At 47.6% G+C, this 15763-nt stretch overlaps 1 protein-coding gene across 1 annotated transcript in view; it reads right to left on the bottom strand.

Moving 5' to 3' along the window:
* Positions 1-6323: 6323 nt before the first annotated feature.
* Hs3st3b1 (heparan sulfate-glucosamine 3-sulfotransferase 3B1) overlaps positions 6324-15763 on the bottom strand; it is a 32503-nt gene continuing 23063 nt past the window's right edge. Inside the window, exon 2 of the mRNA NM_001191646.1 lies at positions 6324-7037. Within this exon, the coding sequence (NP_001178575.1) occupies positions 6419-7037 (619 nt within the window). The 3' untranslated portion in view covers positions 6324-6418. The remainder of the gene's footprint in view (positions 7038-15763) is intronic.

The raw sequence follows: 15763 nt of genomic DNA on the forward strand, positions 1-15763 counted from the left end.
TTTCCCAGTTGTACTGATGTCATCAGGAAATCTCACTTTGATAACCACCAGGGTCATGAAGATGCTTTTTTAGCACAGACTGAGAAATTTATCTGAAATATTTGGGGTTAAAAGTACACATCAAATTGTGGGTGCTTCTCAGATTTAGGGGTTTTTGTGTCTGTATGGTGGAATATTTTGCGAAGGAAACACAGATCTGAACAAGACTCTCACATTTCATAGCCTGAGGACAATTTTATGGAACACATACCACTCTCCACTGTCCTTGTTTTGACAATGACCAGTCACGAGGGCACATGCGGGATCATCTCCGTGACTTCATGTCAGTGCTGAAAGGGTTTTTATTTTCTTTTTTCTTTTCTTTTTTTTTTTTTTGGTTCTTTTTTTTTTCGGAGCTGGGGACCAAACCCAGGGCCTTGCGCTTCCTAGGTAAGTGCTCTACCACTGAGCTAAATCCCCAGCCCCAGGGTTTTTATTTTCTGAAGCATTTGGATGTCAGAATTTTAGAAATATAGCCTCAGACTACCTGTTTAGGGTCCCAGCTCATAAAGATTATACATGTGAAATGGTCTGGGGTCTGCTTGAACTTCGGGGTTAAGGCCAGGGTATCTATTGCCCAAGGTCAAACACTTCTGCTCTAACCCGCGCTGTCAGGTTAATGAGTAGATGGACTGCCACCCACTTCACTGCGTCTCTGTAGAAACTGATGGGCTGGGACATGGAATCAATGTTGACACACAGGTCACCTCATGGCATATCGCTAGTGAACTGCTTGCTCCCCACAAACATGAATGCTGGCTGACCCACTTGCCTCTCTTCTCTCCCCCTTCCCCAAGCAACTTTCTAATCTCCATCTCCGTGCCTCTACTCTCTCTTTATGAGGGTCTGTGTTTTCCAATATGGGGAAGCTGGATATTCAGATGATCGGGGGGGGGGGGGAAGGTGATCCTGTTTAATGCATGCCTGGGTTCAATCCTAAATAGCACCGAGTAGCCGATGATTCCTTCAATAATCTTCTGTTCTTCAAGCAAGATCCTGAGTTCCATCAAGGGTCCGTTTTGCCAACAGTGCAAGGAGTAGTGAGCCCAACCAAGACTAATGGGGCTTCTGCCACACCGTCTATGCAGAAATTGATATTACTATTTTTTCACAGGCTTTCTCACACCCTTAGGGAGCAGGGTTTGTTTGGTAAAGTCCATGCTGACTTCAGATCTGCAGTTTCACTTCAGCACCCCAGGTAATTGTGGTAGTGCTCCACCACACGAGTGCTAACAGATCGCCACCTAAAATCACAGTATGCTTTCCAAACCAAGTCAGATGAGCTGAGTTCTATCTCTAGGATCCACCTGATAGACGAGAACTTCAAGTTGTACTCTGAGGTGTACACACACACACGCACACACGCACATATACACAGACACACACACAGACACACACACACACACACGCATGCACATATACACACACATACACACAGATGCACACACACATGGACACACACAGACACACACGTGCACATATACACAGACACACACACAGACACACGCACACACATGCACTCACATGCATGCACACTCAAGCAAACATGATAAAGTTTGCTAAGGTTTTTCTTTTATAACTACACTTGAATGTAGTGTATCACATCTGTGGAAGCTGTTACTTTGAAGGCAGTCAATTTTATATCTTGATCAAAGACAGAAGGAGAAACTAAGCAATCCCAGTTTTACCAAGTGGTCATTACTGGATTTGTTATTTAGGTTTTGTGAAGGAAGAAAAACTGGTTTCACTGTGACTTTTATTCTTAGGGAAGCAAACCCGACCGCTCAGGTCCAGAGAACTGCAATTCTCCTCTACCAGAAAGCCATGTTGACCGTCCCCTCTCTCAATGCCTGGGTCAAAGTGCATTAGCTCCTAAGTTGGAGCCCCTGAATCTGCTATTTACCGACAATACTAAAGCCATTTAGAAAGATGAGCACTGCCTACAGTTTTTTTGTTTTTTTCCTGCTGAGAACAATCCACCTGCAGAAAATCACCTTGACAGATAGTTCTGGTTTGATTAGTCATTTTGCTTAAACAGCAACTGCAGGGAAGGTGGATCCCTGCTGAGCCAACACAGCACCTGGGAGACAGACTTGTGTTTGCACGCTATAGACAGAGGGCTCTGCGCACAGATGCTACTCTGAAGCTCTATTAGTGCACCATGCAAACTTCTGGATCGGAGAAAATAAAACCGGTTTCAGTTTTAAAAATTTCAATAAGAATCGGTTGTTACTGTTATTTTTTTTTAATGTAAAAACCTATAATCACGCAGGTGCTGTGCTGTGTCAGGAAGAAATCGAGTATGGTTTCGGAAAAACTGGAGACCTACATTGTCTTGTCCAGTCTGTCTTCACCACACAGATAAAGGCCCCACTCTAACATGAGCACATGCTGCAGACGTGAAAACGAAACACTGTCATTCCAGTTCACCCCCCCCCCCCATGGTGCATGCTCTCACCAGACCATTACAGGATATGTGGCTGCCCACTCCCATCCACCTTGGCTCCAGAAGTCCTTGCGCACAGTGGCTTCAGTAGCTGGTAAGATCCTGAGTATTTGGACAATACTTGCTGGGTATAGACACTTTCCCCAGAGCACATAAGCTCAATCTGTCTTGCTTTCACAGTCATTTACCAGAAAAAGCATCCACAATACTTGTGGATTAATTGGCTTCTGTTATTTCACCTTTAAAAAAATCTAAACAATCAGGGCTGGCAAGATGGCTCGGTGGATAAAGGTGCTTGCTACCAATTCTGATGGCCTGAGTTCTATCCCTGAGACTACATGCTAAGAGAGAATCAGATATTGCAGGTTCTTTCTGTCTTTCTATGTCTCTGTCTCTGTCTCTGTCTCTCTCTCTCACACACACACACACGCACATATACCCTAAACAGAATTATTTTAATGTAATAATAAATTAGGCTGAAAAATCAGCAGAGCCTATAATTTTAGCACTGAGGAAGCTGATGCAGGACTGCTATGAGTTTGAAGCCAGCCTAAGCTACAGTGTGAGGCTGTCTCAAAAACACAAACAACGAAGAAGCCCCCCTCAAAATAATCGGCCTGCCTTTGAGAGTATGTAAACATGCACACATGTGACAGATATCACTGCCTTTTCCAACTGATATATGCAGCAAAACAGGAACATACCCACAGGTTGGTAAAATATATTTTATTTGTTCATACAAAGAAAAAGTATGAATTACCAGAATTTCATTTTCCTAGAAACATCTTTCTCTGTGTAAAATTAATTTGTGTTATACATAGGACAAAATACTTGATTTAATTTTTTGTACATATTGGCTATTCTAACATCCACGTTATAGAAGACATACTGCTAGAATTTGCACAGCGTTTTTTGATTACTGGGGTGAATGAAACTCAAGTCATAAATTAAATAAAATGTTATAAAAATGAAATAAAAAAACTAACCACACCTTCAAAATTCATTAACCATTTTTATGGAAAACTGAAAAGAGAATTGACCCCTGGCATCCTCATCAACAACCTTTGATACTCACTGACTTGGAGCCCTCCAGTCCTGAGGAGAGCAGCCAGGCAGGATCTGCAACTGGGTTTCTCCCAAAGACTGAAGTGTGTCTGTCACTCAGATTGACTCCCAAAGAGTCCCCTCCCCCCAGAACATCTCTCCACCGCCAATGAAGAGTTCATTCCATAGTCACTCTACCTGAAGTACATCTGTAGGCGCTACAGAGTTAACAAACACACACCTACGTGCAAACATCCCCAAAGAGAAGGCTTTGCATGAATAGGAATTTAAAAAACAAACATGGGGAAAAAACCTCTCAGTTTTTGTTGATTTTTCTTTGTTTTCAAACAAGGAAAGAAATGAACTTCTCAGAAATAAAACACACCAGGAATATGCCATAGCTTTCCTATAAACTGGAAGAAAAAAAAAAAAAAACAAAACGAAAAAAACTTCAAACACATGGCAGGTCAAACTGCCAAGACATGAACTGGTGTCTGTCTCCTAGCAGCTCTGAAGTGACACTCAGTGGCCTTGCAGATGGCCAGTACAGGAAGAGACAGACCTAAGGCTTAATTCTCCATGTTGCCTAACTCTTCTGAGAAGAGGCCATGTGTGTAACTACTATCACGTGATGAAGCGACATCTTGGGCAGATGCGGCATTCCGATCAGCCAGGGACTACAAGCAACTGGGGCCTGATGAAGAGGTGCATATGTTGTTTGATTTATTTGACTAACACTGAAAAAAATCTCACCCTGTTCCATCAGCACTAATTATCGACATCTGCTTGGATCCAAGGATTTGACCCAGAACAGAATCTTGACTCACTTCAGTGTTCATGACTAAAATGACTTCCTTCTGCCTCAAGATGTCCTGTTTCTGTTATACTCTCGAGCAAAGAATAAACAACTTAATAAAACAAAAAAGTGTCCAGCTCAGGAAGAGGGCAGGAAGGCTCACACATTTTCCCTCCCAATTGGCTATGTACCAGGAGTATCTCTGAACTCTTCCCTCTGCTACTTCAGGAGTTACGTCAGACTCCGGGAGCATCCAGAAAGCCTTGATGGAGGCCTCTGACAACTGCCTCTACCTGGGAGCGAGTTCCTGCTGACTCGAGGGGAGCTACACTTGTTCTGATGTCAAACGGCCTTGTGCACAGAAAAGTGCAGGCTGGCGAGCACCCGGCATGCAGGCGTTTCCACACACCTGCCAGTCAGTAGGCCATGCTGGCATCGTGAGGTTGGCTGTCCGGACAGAAGAAAATGAGCGAGTGACCATGAAATGGGATGGGGGTGTGGCTCAGTGTTTGCCTGGTGTGCAATAAGCCCAGGGTTCCACCCCCAGCTCCGCAGAAGAAGAAAGGAGAAACCGATGTAACCTCTGAGAGATGGAGTAGCCCAGGGACCATTTTGTTGTCCAGAATAAGCTAATTCTGGACTAGAACTTGTAGAAACCACAGACTTGGTTGTCAGAATATACCTCTCACTGGCTTCTAAGGACAGTATATCTTCCCTTTCCGTGTATCTTTGCTCTCATCCTGTCAAGTTAGCCCATAAAGTGTCCAAAGACAGTCCTCTGCGAATATCACAATGCGGTCATGCTAGCCATCTACACCTTCTGGATCAGTCTAACTCAGGTAACAATCCTCCTGGGGCGGAAGCATTGTGGTTTAGGAAATTGAGGATTGTCCGAATATGTCATGATGTCACGTCACTACAGTGATCCAACTGCCACTAACTATCCAAAGGACCCTCCAGTGTCCTCCCAACTCGGAGGTCTGGGAGAATCATCTGCATGTTAGCGGCAAAGCTATCGACCTCCCTGCGAAGGCTCCCCTACCTCAGAGGAAGCTGCACAAATGTCAGACTTGAGTACCTACAAGCAGCACGCAGTCAGCTTTCCCAGCCTGGCCCAGTGGGACCGTCCCTCAGACCCTGCTGTGACCATCCCTCAGACCCTGCTGTGGACCCTGCCTACAAACCATGTAATCTCTGGGATGGGCTAAGAATTCAGAGGCGTTTGCCTGCAATGCTGGCCATCCCCCTTCCTCTGCCGGGCTGCCTGTCCTCTCTGTACTGAGGCCGTGAGCTTCCTGCCCAACACGAGGTGGGTCTCATAGCAGCACCTCTATAAATGCTGAATATCAAGGGACGCATCTGACCTCTATGGGTCTCAACATCCAGCATCCTACGTTTGTGCCAGGGGCTGTGTATGGAATCCTGGGAGACTCTTTGGTGTGTCACAGCGTAACTGTCTGACTGAAGAAAGGAGTGTGCAAGGGAGACGCCACCTTCTTTTTTCCCATAAAGCAGCACCCAAGCCTCTAGCGCACGTGGGACCTGGGAAAGGGATCGAGTGTTTGCATACACTTCCAGCAGAATAATGAACAGAGGGTAGGGCAGAAGGAGAGTGGGCCTCATAAGGACATCTCTGTAAGGGAGGCGGGAGAAATGCACCTTGGTGCTACATCACTGAGGGTAGTGAACTGCCTAAGCCAATTCCACCTTCAGACTACAGCATCCTGAGGCAGCTCAGTTCCTCCACAACCAGCTGAGGCAGCCAAGACCCAAGGAGATAGCAGGTGGAAGATCCAAGGTGATTGAAGGCTGAATACCCGTAACAAAAATCTCAAGTTGTGCTTTTCTTCTTAAATACAGCGGGGAGGGGAGGAGAACACGGAAGCACCATCGATTGTGAGGGACAGAACAAAAATATCGGAGTTAAACACTTTGGAATGTTAACAGACCGTGATTCGAACTCTCTGCAGATTGTGGCTAGGCAGCTTAGTGAATTAATTGCTCGTGAATTAAAAATAAATTATTATAAAATAGATTTCTGTACATTTTACATACATATACTCTCTCTCAATAGATAGGCTGCGAGGGGAGACTCAGTCCCAGCCGAAGTCGCGGCCGGTCATCTGGTAAAATTTGCGGTTGAAGGGCCGGTAAAAGTCACGCAGCTGCCGCAGCACCTCGCGCGCGATGGTGGGGTGCGCGCGGCCCTTAGTCTTGCCCAGGCAGTGCGGCTTGCCGCTGCCCTCCGCCTTCTTGAGGCACGGGAAGCCCTTGGTCTGGTTGAAGTAGAAGTGCTTGTCGGTGATGATGCGCTTGAGGCCCAGGAAATCCTGCACGCGGCGCAGCTCCCCGGCCGGGTCGCTGACCAGGCGCTCCCCGCTCACGAAGAGCATCTGGCCGAGCGGGAAGTGGCGCAGCCAGGGCTCCAGGTGCTTGGCGTACAGACCGATCTGGATGGCGCTCCAGGACGTGTCTATGAGGCCCGCGCTGCGGTTGCGGAACGTCAGGCTCTCGAAGCTGGGGATGTCCGGCCGCTTGGACAGCGTCTGCGTGTAGTCCGAGATGGCCCTGGTCACCGGGTCGCGCACCACCACGATGAGCTTGGTGTCCTTGGACATGGCTGAGATGCGTGCGGGTGCTTCCCGGGTCACAAAGTAGCTGGGCGTCTTCTCCATGGTGATCTGTCCCTCAAGGGTTCTGGGCATCAGGTCCCTGAGGGAGACAAAGAAACAATCTGAGGTCAGAAAGTGGAGCTTCTTTAGTGCCTGGGTTCAATATCACATCTAACTTCGGTACCCCCTTATTCTTGAGGCCAGTTTTCTGAAACAAAAAAAAAAAAAAATGCAACAGGATGTTAGGGTTAGGACGCATTAATACTCTGCACCTCCCCCCACTCCGACTTGACAAATAGCTCCTGGCTGAAGTTCCTTCCCCTTAGGCAGAGCAAAGCCAATTTTCTCCCAGGTGCTGGTGTAGCTGTTGCCTCTCCCTAGGTTAACTCAAAGTACCCGGTTTTCACATGGCCCCTCTCAGCCCTGATTGGGTCTTCCCTCAAAACTGGCACCAGGAACTCAGGTTGCCTGTCCTTCACGTGTCCACCAAGTCCACATGATCTTGGGCACCAGAAATGTGACTTGAAAACAATGTCCAAAAAGCAACCAAGCATTTTGGCATTGTCCAAAAGTTCCATGAAGCCGGCACAAAGGGAAACATATCAAGAGAAACTCTCAAACATTGTGTGTGCTAGAAGCTTCCAAAAGTATCTTAGATTCCATTAGGGCAAAATCATTTCAAGATATCTACCAGATGATTAATGTCACTAAAAACAGCCACTCACTATAGGCCATAGGTTTTGGTCTGGGTTTCTGCATTGGTAAATGGTAGTCACGTTGACTACATAATTCAATTGTGAGGCACCCTGATGACAAGATGTGAAAACAGAAGGCACGTGGGGTAGAAACCCTTTGTCATAGTTTGTGTTATTCCATGGATTCTGTTATGTGACTGTGCGATGAATTCTAGGACCCTGTGGGTAAGTGGGAACCTGCCAGTCCACCTGAGGCCACTTTCACATGAAGATGTGAAGCTCTAGGAAGCAGAAACAGTATCAGTTACAGACAAGAAAGGGGGAACTTGGGAGAAAAGGAATCAGGAAACCCTGGGTGGGGGTGAGGCTGAGGGCGGGAGTGGCAGACAAGACATACAGACATGCTTATGATTAAGGTTCTGCAACGTCTCTGCAGGTGACAAACTGAAGGACAGAGGAGAGGAGTGGATCTGAGTGACGCATCCTCCTACAGTGTCCAGGTGGGTAATTCTAAAAAAGGCTCCATAAGGCAGAAGCCATGTGTACACGTGCACACACACACACACACACACACACACACACACACACACACTCACAGAGGCACAGGCACGCACACTCACACACCCATCACACACACTATGAACAGGGTTTCCCTAGCATTTTGCAGTAAGAGAGAGTGGACTGGACTGGGAATCCCTCTCTACTGCTTCACAGCTGTGTGACCAGAGGATGAGTTATTGAACATCTCTGAGCTTTGGCACCGTAATATGCAAAAACGGAATAATTCCATCTACCTGCTGAGTCGCTGAGAGAACTAAAGGAGGATTTCAGAGCCACAGTGCTTTAACACTTGAAGGATGTGGGTCTGGAGGTCGGGCCTAGGTTCAGCTCCTCCGGGCCCTGTGGCTTATTACCTTGATTTGGGGTGGAGGGTGTCTTCTTGTCATCTGTGAAATAGGAGAGTAATAGCTACCTCATGGGGGTTTCATGAAAATGTAAACAGTCAGTAGCCAATATGCTTAGAGCTTGCATGGCACTCATCATGGCCGGCGCATGCCTGATGACATCACTTTAACCTCCTTAATGTCCCATGAATATGACTCTTGACAGTTTCACTACATGAAAGGATTAAATATTAAAGGTAAGCACTAAATAAGTAGGCATTATATTTGGTCACAAATCTAAAGTCACCTACTAGCTATGGGGTCAGAGCGATTCTGACTGATTTTGGCCGGAGCACAAAGCTGAAATAAAAACAGAGACAATTTTCACATCTTTTTGTTGTTGTTGCTGTGCTGGTAAATATTTCCTTCTCGGTAGAACATTCGAAATGTCTAATTTTGAGCCATCGTGTTGCCCGAAGCAGTAATCAGAGCACATTTTTTAGAAGTGACAGCATAAACTTTATTACACGAGACAGAAAGTTCGGTTTTCTGGGGAGGGCAGCTCCTTCCAGGACAAGCCCACTGGGAGTTCCACACAAGCTCGCTTTGCCTGGCTTAGAGGAAGCTCCTCACAGCCCCGCTGGGTGCTAAAGCCAGATTAACCCACTTTGTCCAGTAAGTGCAGTGTGGCAACGGTGCTATCGGGCTAAGGTAATCAAGGATTAAGGAGTTCCAGCTCCCAACTTGCTTAGCATGTCTCTAAAAAGCGGGTCAGCTCAGACTCGGGCTGGCTTTCTTCTCTGTGCTGCCACTGGGCAGCTTCTAAGGAATCCAGACTCAAAATAAAAGCAATATGGCCATGCTGAGAGGCAATCTGGTCCTCTATCCCGGGTGGCCACAGCCACTGGGAGTGGGTGTAGAGAAAGGGATTCATTTTGACTTGACATAGACTTCTATGTCTGTCTGCCAGGTGTAGCTCTCAAGACCAGTGTGCATTAAAGCGTATGTAACCATGGACGGGTGACCTGCCCAGCCGTGTGACGTTTCCCTCAGCTGAACACTGACAGCAAGGATGGTGTCTGCTCTTATAAGGTTTTAGGAGATGGGGAAGCTGACCGTGGTACCTAGCACTGGCACCTGGAATATGGTACCCAGAACCCTCTGCCAAGATCTTGACAAGACAGGGAGTAAGAGCATCTGCACGTGGAGTACTGGTCACTCAACCAGCTCTTTCCAGAGGGCAATAGACACAAGGATCTGCTCTCATTGTGTCTGGTTCCATAGCCTTCTTTCAACCTCACATCCCTAAAGTGGAAACTAAACAAAAATGTCTCAACAGTCATTTGTGAATAGGAAGCCATACAAGGCTAATAGTAAGAAAGGAACAGTAGATACGTTACAAAGTCCCTAAGTTATGGGCACTTATTGTGCCCAAATACTTGCTACTCTGCTAGAGCGTTATGGGGCACTGACTGACTGGGGATACCCATCTCCTAACATACCTCATAGGACACTCCTCTCACGCTACAGGACTTTGATAGTTGTTAAAATAACGGAGCCAGGAGACCTACATCTGAGACTATGAGAGAACTGAGGCTGCTCTCTCCAGGGAGCTTGATGCAGACAGTAGGTAGTCAGGAATGTGTTTCTGTGTTCTCCACCACTAAAAGCCTCCAGAACACCCTGGAACATACACCCGTTGCTGTGTATGTTCGAGATCGATGCCTGGTCTTTCAGATCTCAGAGCCTGATTTGAAGTCTCTGAGGTCTACTGAGGGAGTTCTGGAGGCTCTTAGTGGTGGAGAACACAGAAACAGGTAAGTGAAGGCTCAGAGGCCTGACTCAAATTTAAATCAACCTTTGTTTCACCAAGCAGGGAACAGAGCACCATCTAAGAGTATAAAGAACCACTTGCACTGAACTTTTGAGGTGCTTAAGACACGTCCCTTCCTTCTACTTAAGAGCTGTTCGTTTCCTTCAGCCCAATTCCACCAACAAGTTCCAAAACCAAGTTTGGTTTTCCATGCAACACACACACACACACACACACACACACACACACACCTCTTCCATAATTTCTCGGCCTCAACAGTGGGGTCAGAGGAGAAAGGATAACCTTGCAGCCAAGAGCAAGACCTACTACCCTGTTGAGCAGGCTGCCTGCCCATCCCAAGCATCCCAGAGGCCTCTGCAGCCCGGGGTTGGCCCCCACAGAAGCACATCCATCCCATGGGGTAATTGAGCTGTTCATTACGAAAGCCAGTTTCTCAAATGGATAGTCACAGCTAATAATTATACTGTGCTTTGGAGGCTCACAAAGGAACTTTCACATGCATTATCTGATTTAATCCCTCGCCACAGGCCTTTGAGGTAGGTATGTAATCCCCAATTTACTGATGAAGAAGCAGAGTCTCAAGCAGAGAGGGTGATGCACAGGTCACAGAGCCGAGACTTCTGGTGCATCCCTTTCCACCCATCGGGATGTCTCCTTTCCAGCCACCCCTGTGTCTGAGCAAGTCGAAGAGTGCACGCACGGAGCTTAGCATGTCTTTCTCTAGACACCTGTGGGCTCATAGGTTTAAATACCTCTAGCTCGAAGATTATAATCTTAATGGTCGATACTTAAGTCCCAATCAGATTGCTGCTGATCATAATTGCTCAAATAGGAGTCGGATTTCGAAACAAAAACAGCCTCTTTGGTTCACACATTTCCATTGTTACCTGCAATTTATGATGGTTGGAAAATCACCAATGAGTTCAGCAGCCCCTGCCCTCTAGCACCACTGGCTCAGCCCCTCCTCTGCTCTTTGTCCCCTAGGTGGGAAAGTACACCTCTCTGAAAACACAAAGACCTGGTACACATCTAGAATAAGCACTTGGGGAGCTGGAGGAATAGGATATCTCAGTTCAAGGCTAAGAAAAGAGATAGATCGTGCATGCAAAAGTCCCAGAGGATGGCCTGGGAGACACTGTCTGGGAACCACAGAGCAAAAACAGAAATGACAGAGAGCAGCCAGGACCCACTCATCTGGTGAAACCAGTGAGGTAGGCTTGTCATCCTATCTTAGGGCCTAGAAACACCCAAGAACTTCCGGGAACACCGAGCCCTGAAAGAGCTAGCTCTCGAAGCAGTTCTCTGCAGGCTTAGAGGAGCACGGAGGGCTTTGACCTTGTGGGAATAGTTACAAGAAAGTCATGTGTGTCTCACTGCCGGCTAGGTTTACCTCTGGGTGCACATTAGAACCACTGAGGGTGGTTTAACAAGGACTAAATGCCTGGGCTCCACCCAGACAGACCGAATGATCCAGGCCCTGCCTGGGCACAGCTCCAGCACAGGACTCTTTAACGATTCTCCTGTGCAGACAGGATGGGGCGTCCATGGCCTTGGACTCCATCTTGCCCTTTGGGTTATCCCTTCCCCACACTGGCGTTTGTATGCACTTAAGTAGAAGTGTTGCAGGGATACTTGGGGCTACTATGGAGGAGAGAGGGAGGTACATTCTCAGGACTCACAGCCCAAGGCCAGCTTTGGCTCCATAATGCATTCCAGGCCAATCCGGTTTGTCATCTGATCCTGTCTCCAAAAAAAGGTGGGGAGAGGAGGCTGGGGAGATGGATAGCTCAGGTGTCAAGAATGTACCATGTCTAGCGAGGACCCAGGTTTGAGTCCCAGCACCCATATCAGGAGGCAGCTCACATCTGCCTGTAATTCCAGCTCCAGGGGATCCAAGGCATTCTTCTGGCCTCCGTGGACACACACAAAATGAAATAAATACTTTTTAAATGTGCATGGGGCATAATATTGTGAGCAGAAAAACAAGCCATTTGGTGAGACTAAGACTATTTGGGTCAAAATCTTAGAGGTCGGGGAAAAGGGGGTCAGTCACTCTCTTTCAGCTCTCATTGTAACTCATAGGAATGAGGTTGTGCTCCTGGTGGTCTATACATTTCAGACAAGAACATACAAATACAGTGTGGCTTACTGCAAACAGAAGTGAAGGGTGTTTTTGTCTTCAACAGTTCTCTCTCCCTCCCTCTCTCTCTCTCTCTCTCTCTCTCTCTCTCTCTCTCTCTCTCTCTCTCTGTCTCCCTCTCTCTCTCTCTGACACACAGATCTGACTATGAATAAAATATATTGAGGCAAACAAAAACCGCAGCCAGTGCAGTACGCCCTTACTCGTGGGACAAAGGAAAACCAACAGGTATATATGTCTCTTTCCACCGCCCAAAGTCGGCTCACAGGGTACCGGACCAAAAAAAGGATGCGCTTCGTGCTTTGCTCGGAGCTGGTGGCTTAAACCCTGTATCTTGTAAAGTTCCACAGAATTCAAATGAATGTAGAAACTGGCTACCAGAGCTGGGCATGGTGGCATGTGCCTAGAATCCCAGTACTTGGGAAGCTGAGGCAGGAAAACTGTTTCCAGTTGGAGGTCAGTACAGCTGCCCACCAAAAGAAAGAGAGGAGAGTGAGGAAAGGCTGTGGAACTGGTTCCACGGTCCCTCTGTTGGTGGTGATTTGAGACACTGAGCCAGGGTCTCGCACGTGCTAGGTTGAGTTCATCACTGAACCACACTCTAAATCCTCTTTTTATTTTGATACAGTCACAACCTGCCCGGTCTTGTCTTGAACTTGTGATCCTCCTGCCTCAGCTTCTGAAGCCACTGCATGTACAGGTCTGCACGGGCAGACTTAGTCTTCCTCTCTAATATTCAGGCAGGGAGGAAAAGGTGATGTCTAGTGTCTCCAGCCTGGGGTCAGGGTATCAACTCCTCCATGCCTTTGTCTGAAGACTGTGAGAACTCAGTGAAGTCTATCACTGCTATTCCGTCCCCGCCCCCTAAGCCCCGGAGCCCTGCCCAGGAAAGAGATTCACTAGCCCTAGAAGAGCTTCAGAGAGCCGCTGAGAGTGGGCTGTTAGAAACAAAGCCCAGGGGAGTGAGAAATGAGAACGCATCGGAAGAGTTCGACAGAGCCTCCGATTTTGCTGTTTCCAAACACTGCCCAGTTTTTCTTTGTTCTTTTTTTTTTCCCCTTCAGCAGCACTGAGTCTGCCCATCCAGCAACTGAATTTACTGTTTGAATGGGATAACAATGAGGCGAAAAGGGAGATATTAAAATGGGGGTAGCCCCTTGCTGCAGCTCAGCCAATGCTGGACTCACATGACACAGCTGATGTCCGTTAGTGACAGTCAGAGCCAAGGCTGGTGTGGGACAGGTCTGGTCTTCAGTCAACAGAGAGGAGCCGAGCAAGAAGGGGCTTTGAACCCCTCCTCCTTTTCCATAGACAGTCACGTCCTTGCCAAGTTATGGAAATACCCCGTGTTTTCTGAATGCCATCGGGGGGGCTTTTTCTTCTTTTAAAAGTTTTACATTGTAAACTTACAGATGACCCATTTGTGCCCAGGACTTAGAACAGTGACAGGTGCACAGTTGAAACACCGCCATTACAATCACAACAGAGCAGCCCTGACACACCCACACCCACACCCACACCCACACCCACACCCACACACACACACACACACACACACACACACACACTCCCTCTGTTGCCCTTGCCCACCAAGGCTTGGCACCTCCCCTAATACACGGCCAACGGCTCACAAGTCCTTGTTTTGATACCACTCCAGGGAAAATCCGGGTAAAATGAGAAAATGGTCACTCAACACTTAGAGATTTTGATGAAATAGCTATCGTTTCTGAAGCATCGAGCTAAAGTTATTTTGTGAGTCGATCTGCTTCCAATGGGCATGACCCCTTGGCTATGTTCCCAAATTCTCAGGCCTCAGATTCCACATCAGTTAGCCTGCGGAAGAAGCTAAATGGTTCTGCCCCTTCGGTTCCACAATACTGACCGAAAACTCAAGACCCAGGCCAGGAAACTGTGATGATCCACCAGTTTAGCATTTCCCAGAAGCCTATGCCTAGCCTCTGATAATTCAGACACGGAACAGAAGAACCAAGGTTTCTAGGAAGATTGTGTTCCACACCCTTCCAAAGGAAAAAAAAAAAAAAACAGTTCCCCAGAATCTGCACAGTGACAGGCAGGTCTCAGCAATGAGGAAGCTGCCTTCCAAAGTGGGAAAGTAAACCAAGTGTCCTTTTTTTTGAGCATTCAACCAAACTCATAAACACTAGGGAAAACTTTCCATTGCTGTGACCAATTACCTGAGAGGAAAGAGTTGTTTGGCTCATTACTTCAGAGGTTCTGTATCTGGGTCCTTGTTGCCTTTAGGCCTGTAGCAGGGCAGTGGTGGAGAACGGTGGCAGGGGCAGGCACCTCTGTAACTTAACTTCCCTCTACTGGGGTAACCTTCCAAAAGCCCTAGCAGCTACCAATGGAGTAGAAGTGTTTGGGCAGAGGGCAACTGGTGCTCCAGGCAGTCAGAATGCACCAAGGCCAGTAAAGTCCTTGTCACAGGCCGCAGTGGCGGGCATGCGTGCTAAAACCCGCTGACAGCCTGCCTGGCAACCCCAAGTTTTCTGCTGTGTTTGTACCCGGTGACAGGGTAAATCACAACGAGGCCTCAGGAGTGAGGGAACCTCCCTTGTCATCTTCTGTAGCTAGACAGTTCCCAGCCCCAGCTGTGCTGGGAGAGTCCGCCTGAGTGTGCCAGGGCAGGGAGTTCGAAGTGTAAGCTGAACCACTGAACCGAGATCGCTTTGCCTTCGAGGTACTCCTCTTTCTTCCCAGGGGACTCCATTTGGTGGAGGAGGACAGTGCTATCAGTTGTCAGCGTGGGCCTTCATCTGGGCCTTCTCACTTCCTCAGAGGCCTGGAGCCCACCAGCGCTGAGCCCCTTCAAAGGGCCACATCTCCATAAGTAACTGTCTCCCTTTGGGGATGTGTTTGCATATCAAAGCACTCTTTTGGGAGAGTTTAAAATAATTTCCAATGAAACTGTAAACAGGCTAGATTTCAGGTCTTGCGGAAGTGATGTCACGATTCTTAAAAAGTTCATGGGTCCTTTCGTCCTTTCTCTTTTCGTTTTCTTTCTTTCTTTTGCTTTTTTAAGGTAATGGGTTGGAAAGAAGAGAAATAACAAAGAATGGCTCCCCAGTCCTGGCCCCAACCGCTGCCCAAGGATTTGGCCTCCATTGTCCTGGAGTTTCAATGCGGCTCTGAAATAAAAGCTTTTCAATGCTGGGGGGTGGGGAGCAAATGAGCATCTCACTGCTCAGGCAGCTGGAGCCCCCTTTCCTTCAGGCCTTTGCCTGGGTCTTAGGCCCAGTTCACAAAGGGGGT

This window comes from Rattus norvegicus, chromosome 10, assembly GCF_021556685.1.
Source record: "Rattus norvegicus strain SHRSP/BbbUtx chromosome 10, alternate assembly SHRSP_T2T, whole genome shotgun sequence".
Lineage (NCBI taxonomy): Eukaryota > Metazoa > Chordata > Mammalia > Rodentia > Muridae > Rattus > Rattus norvegicus.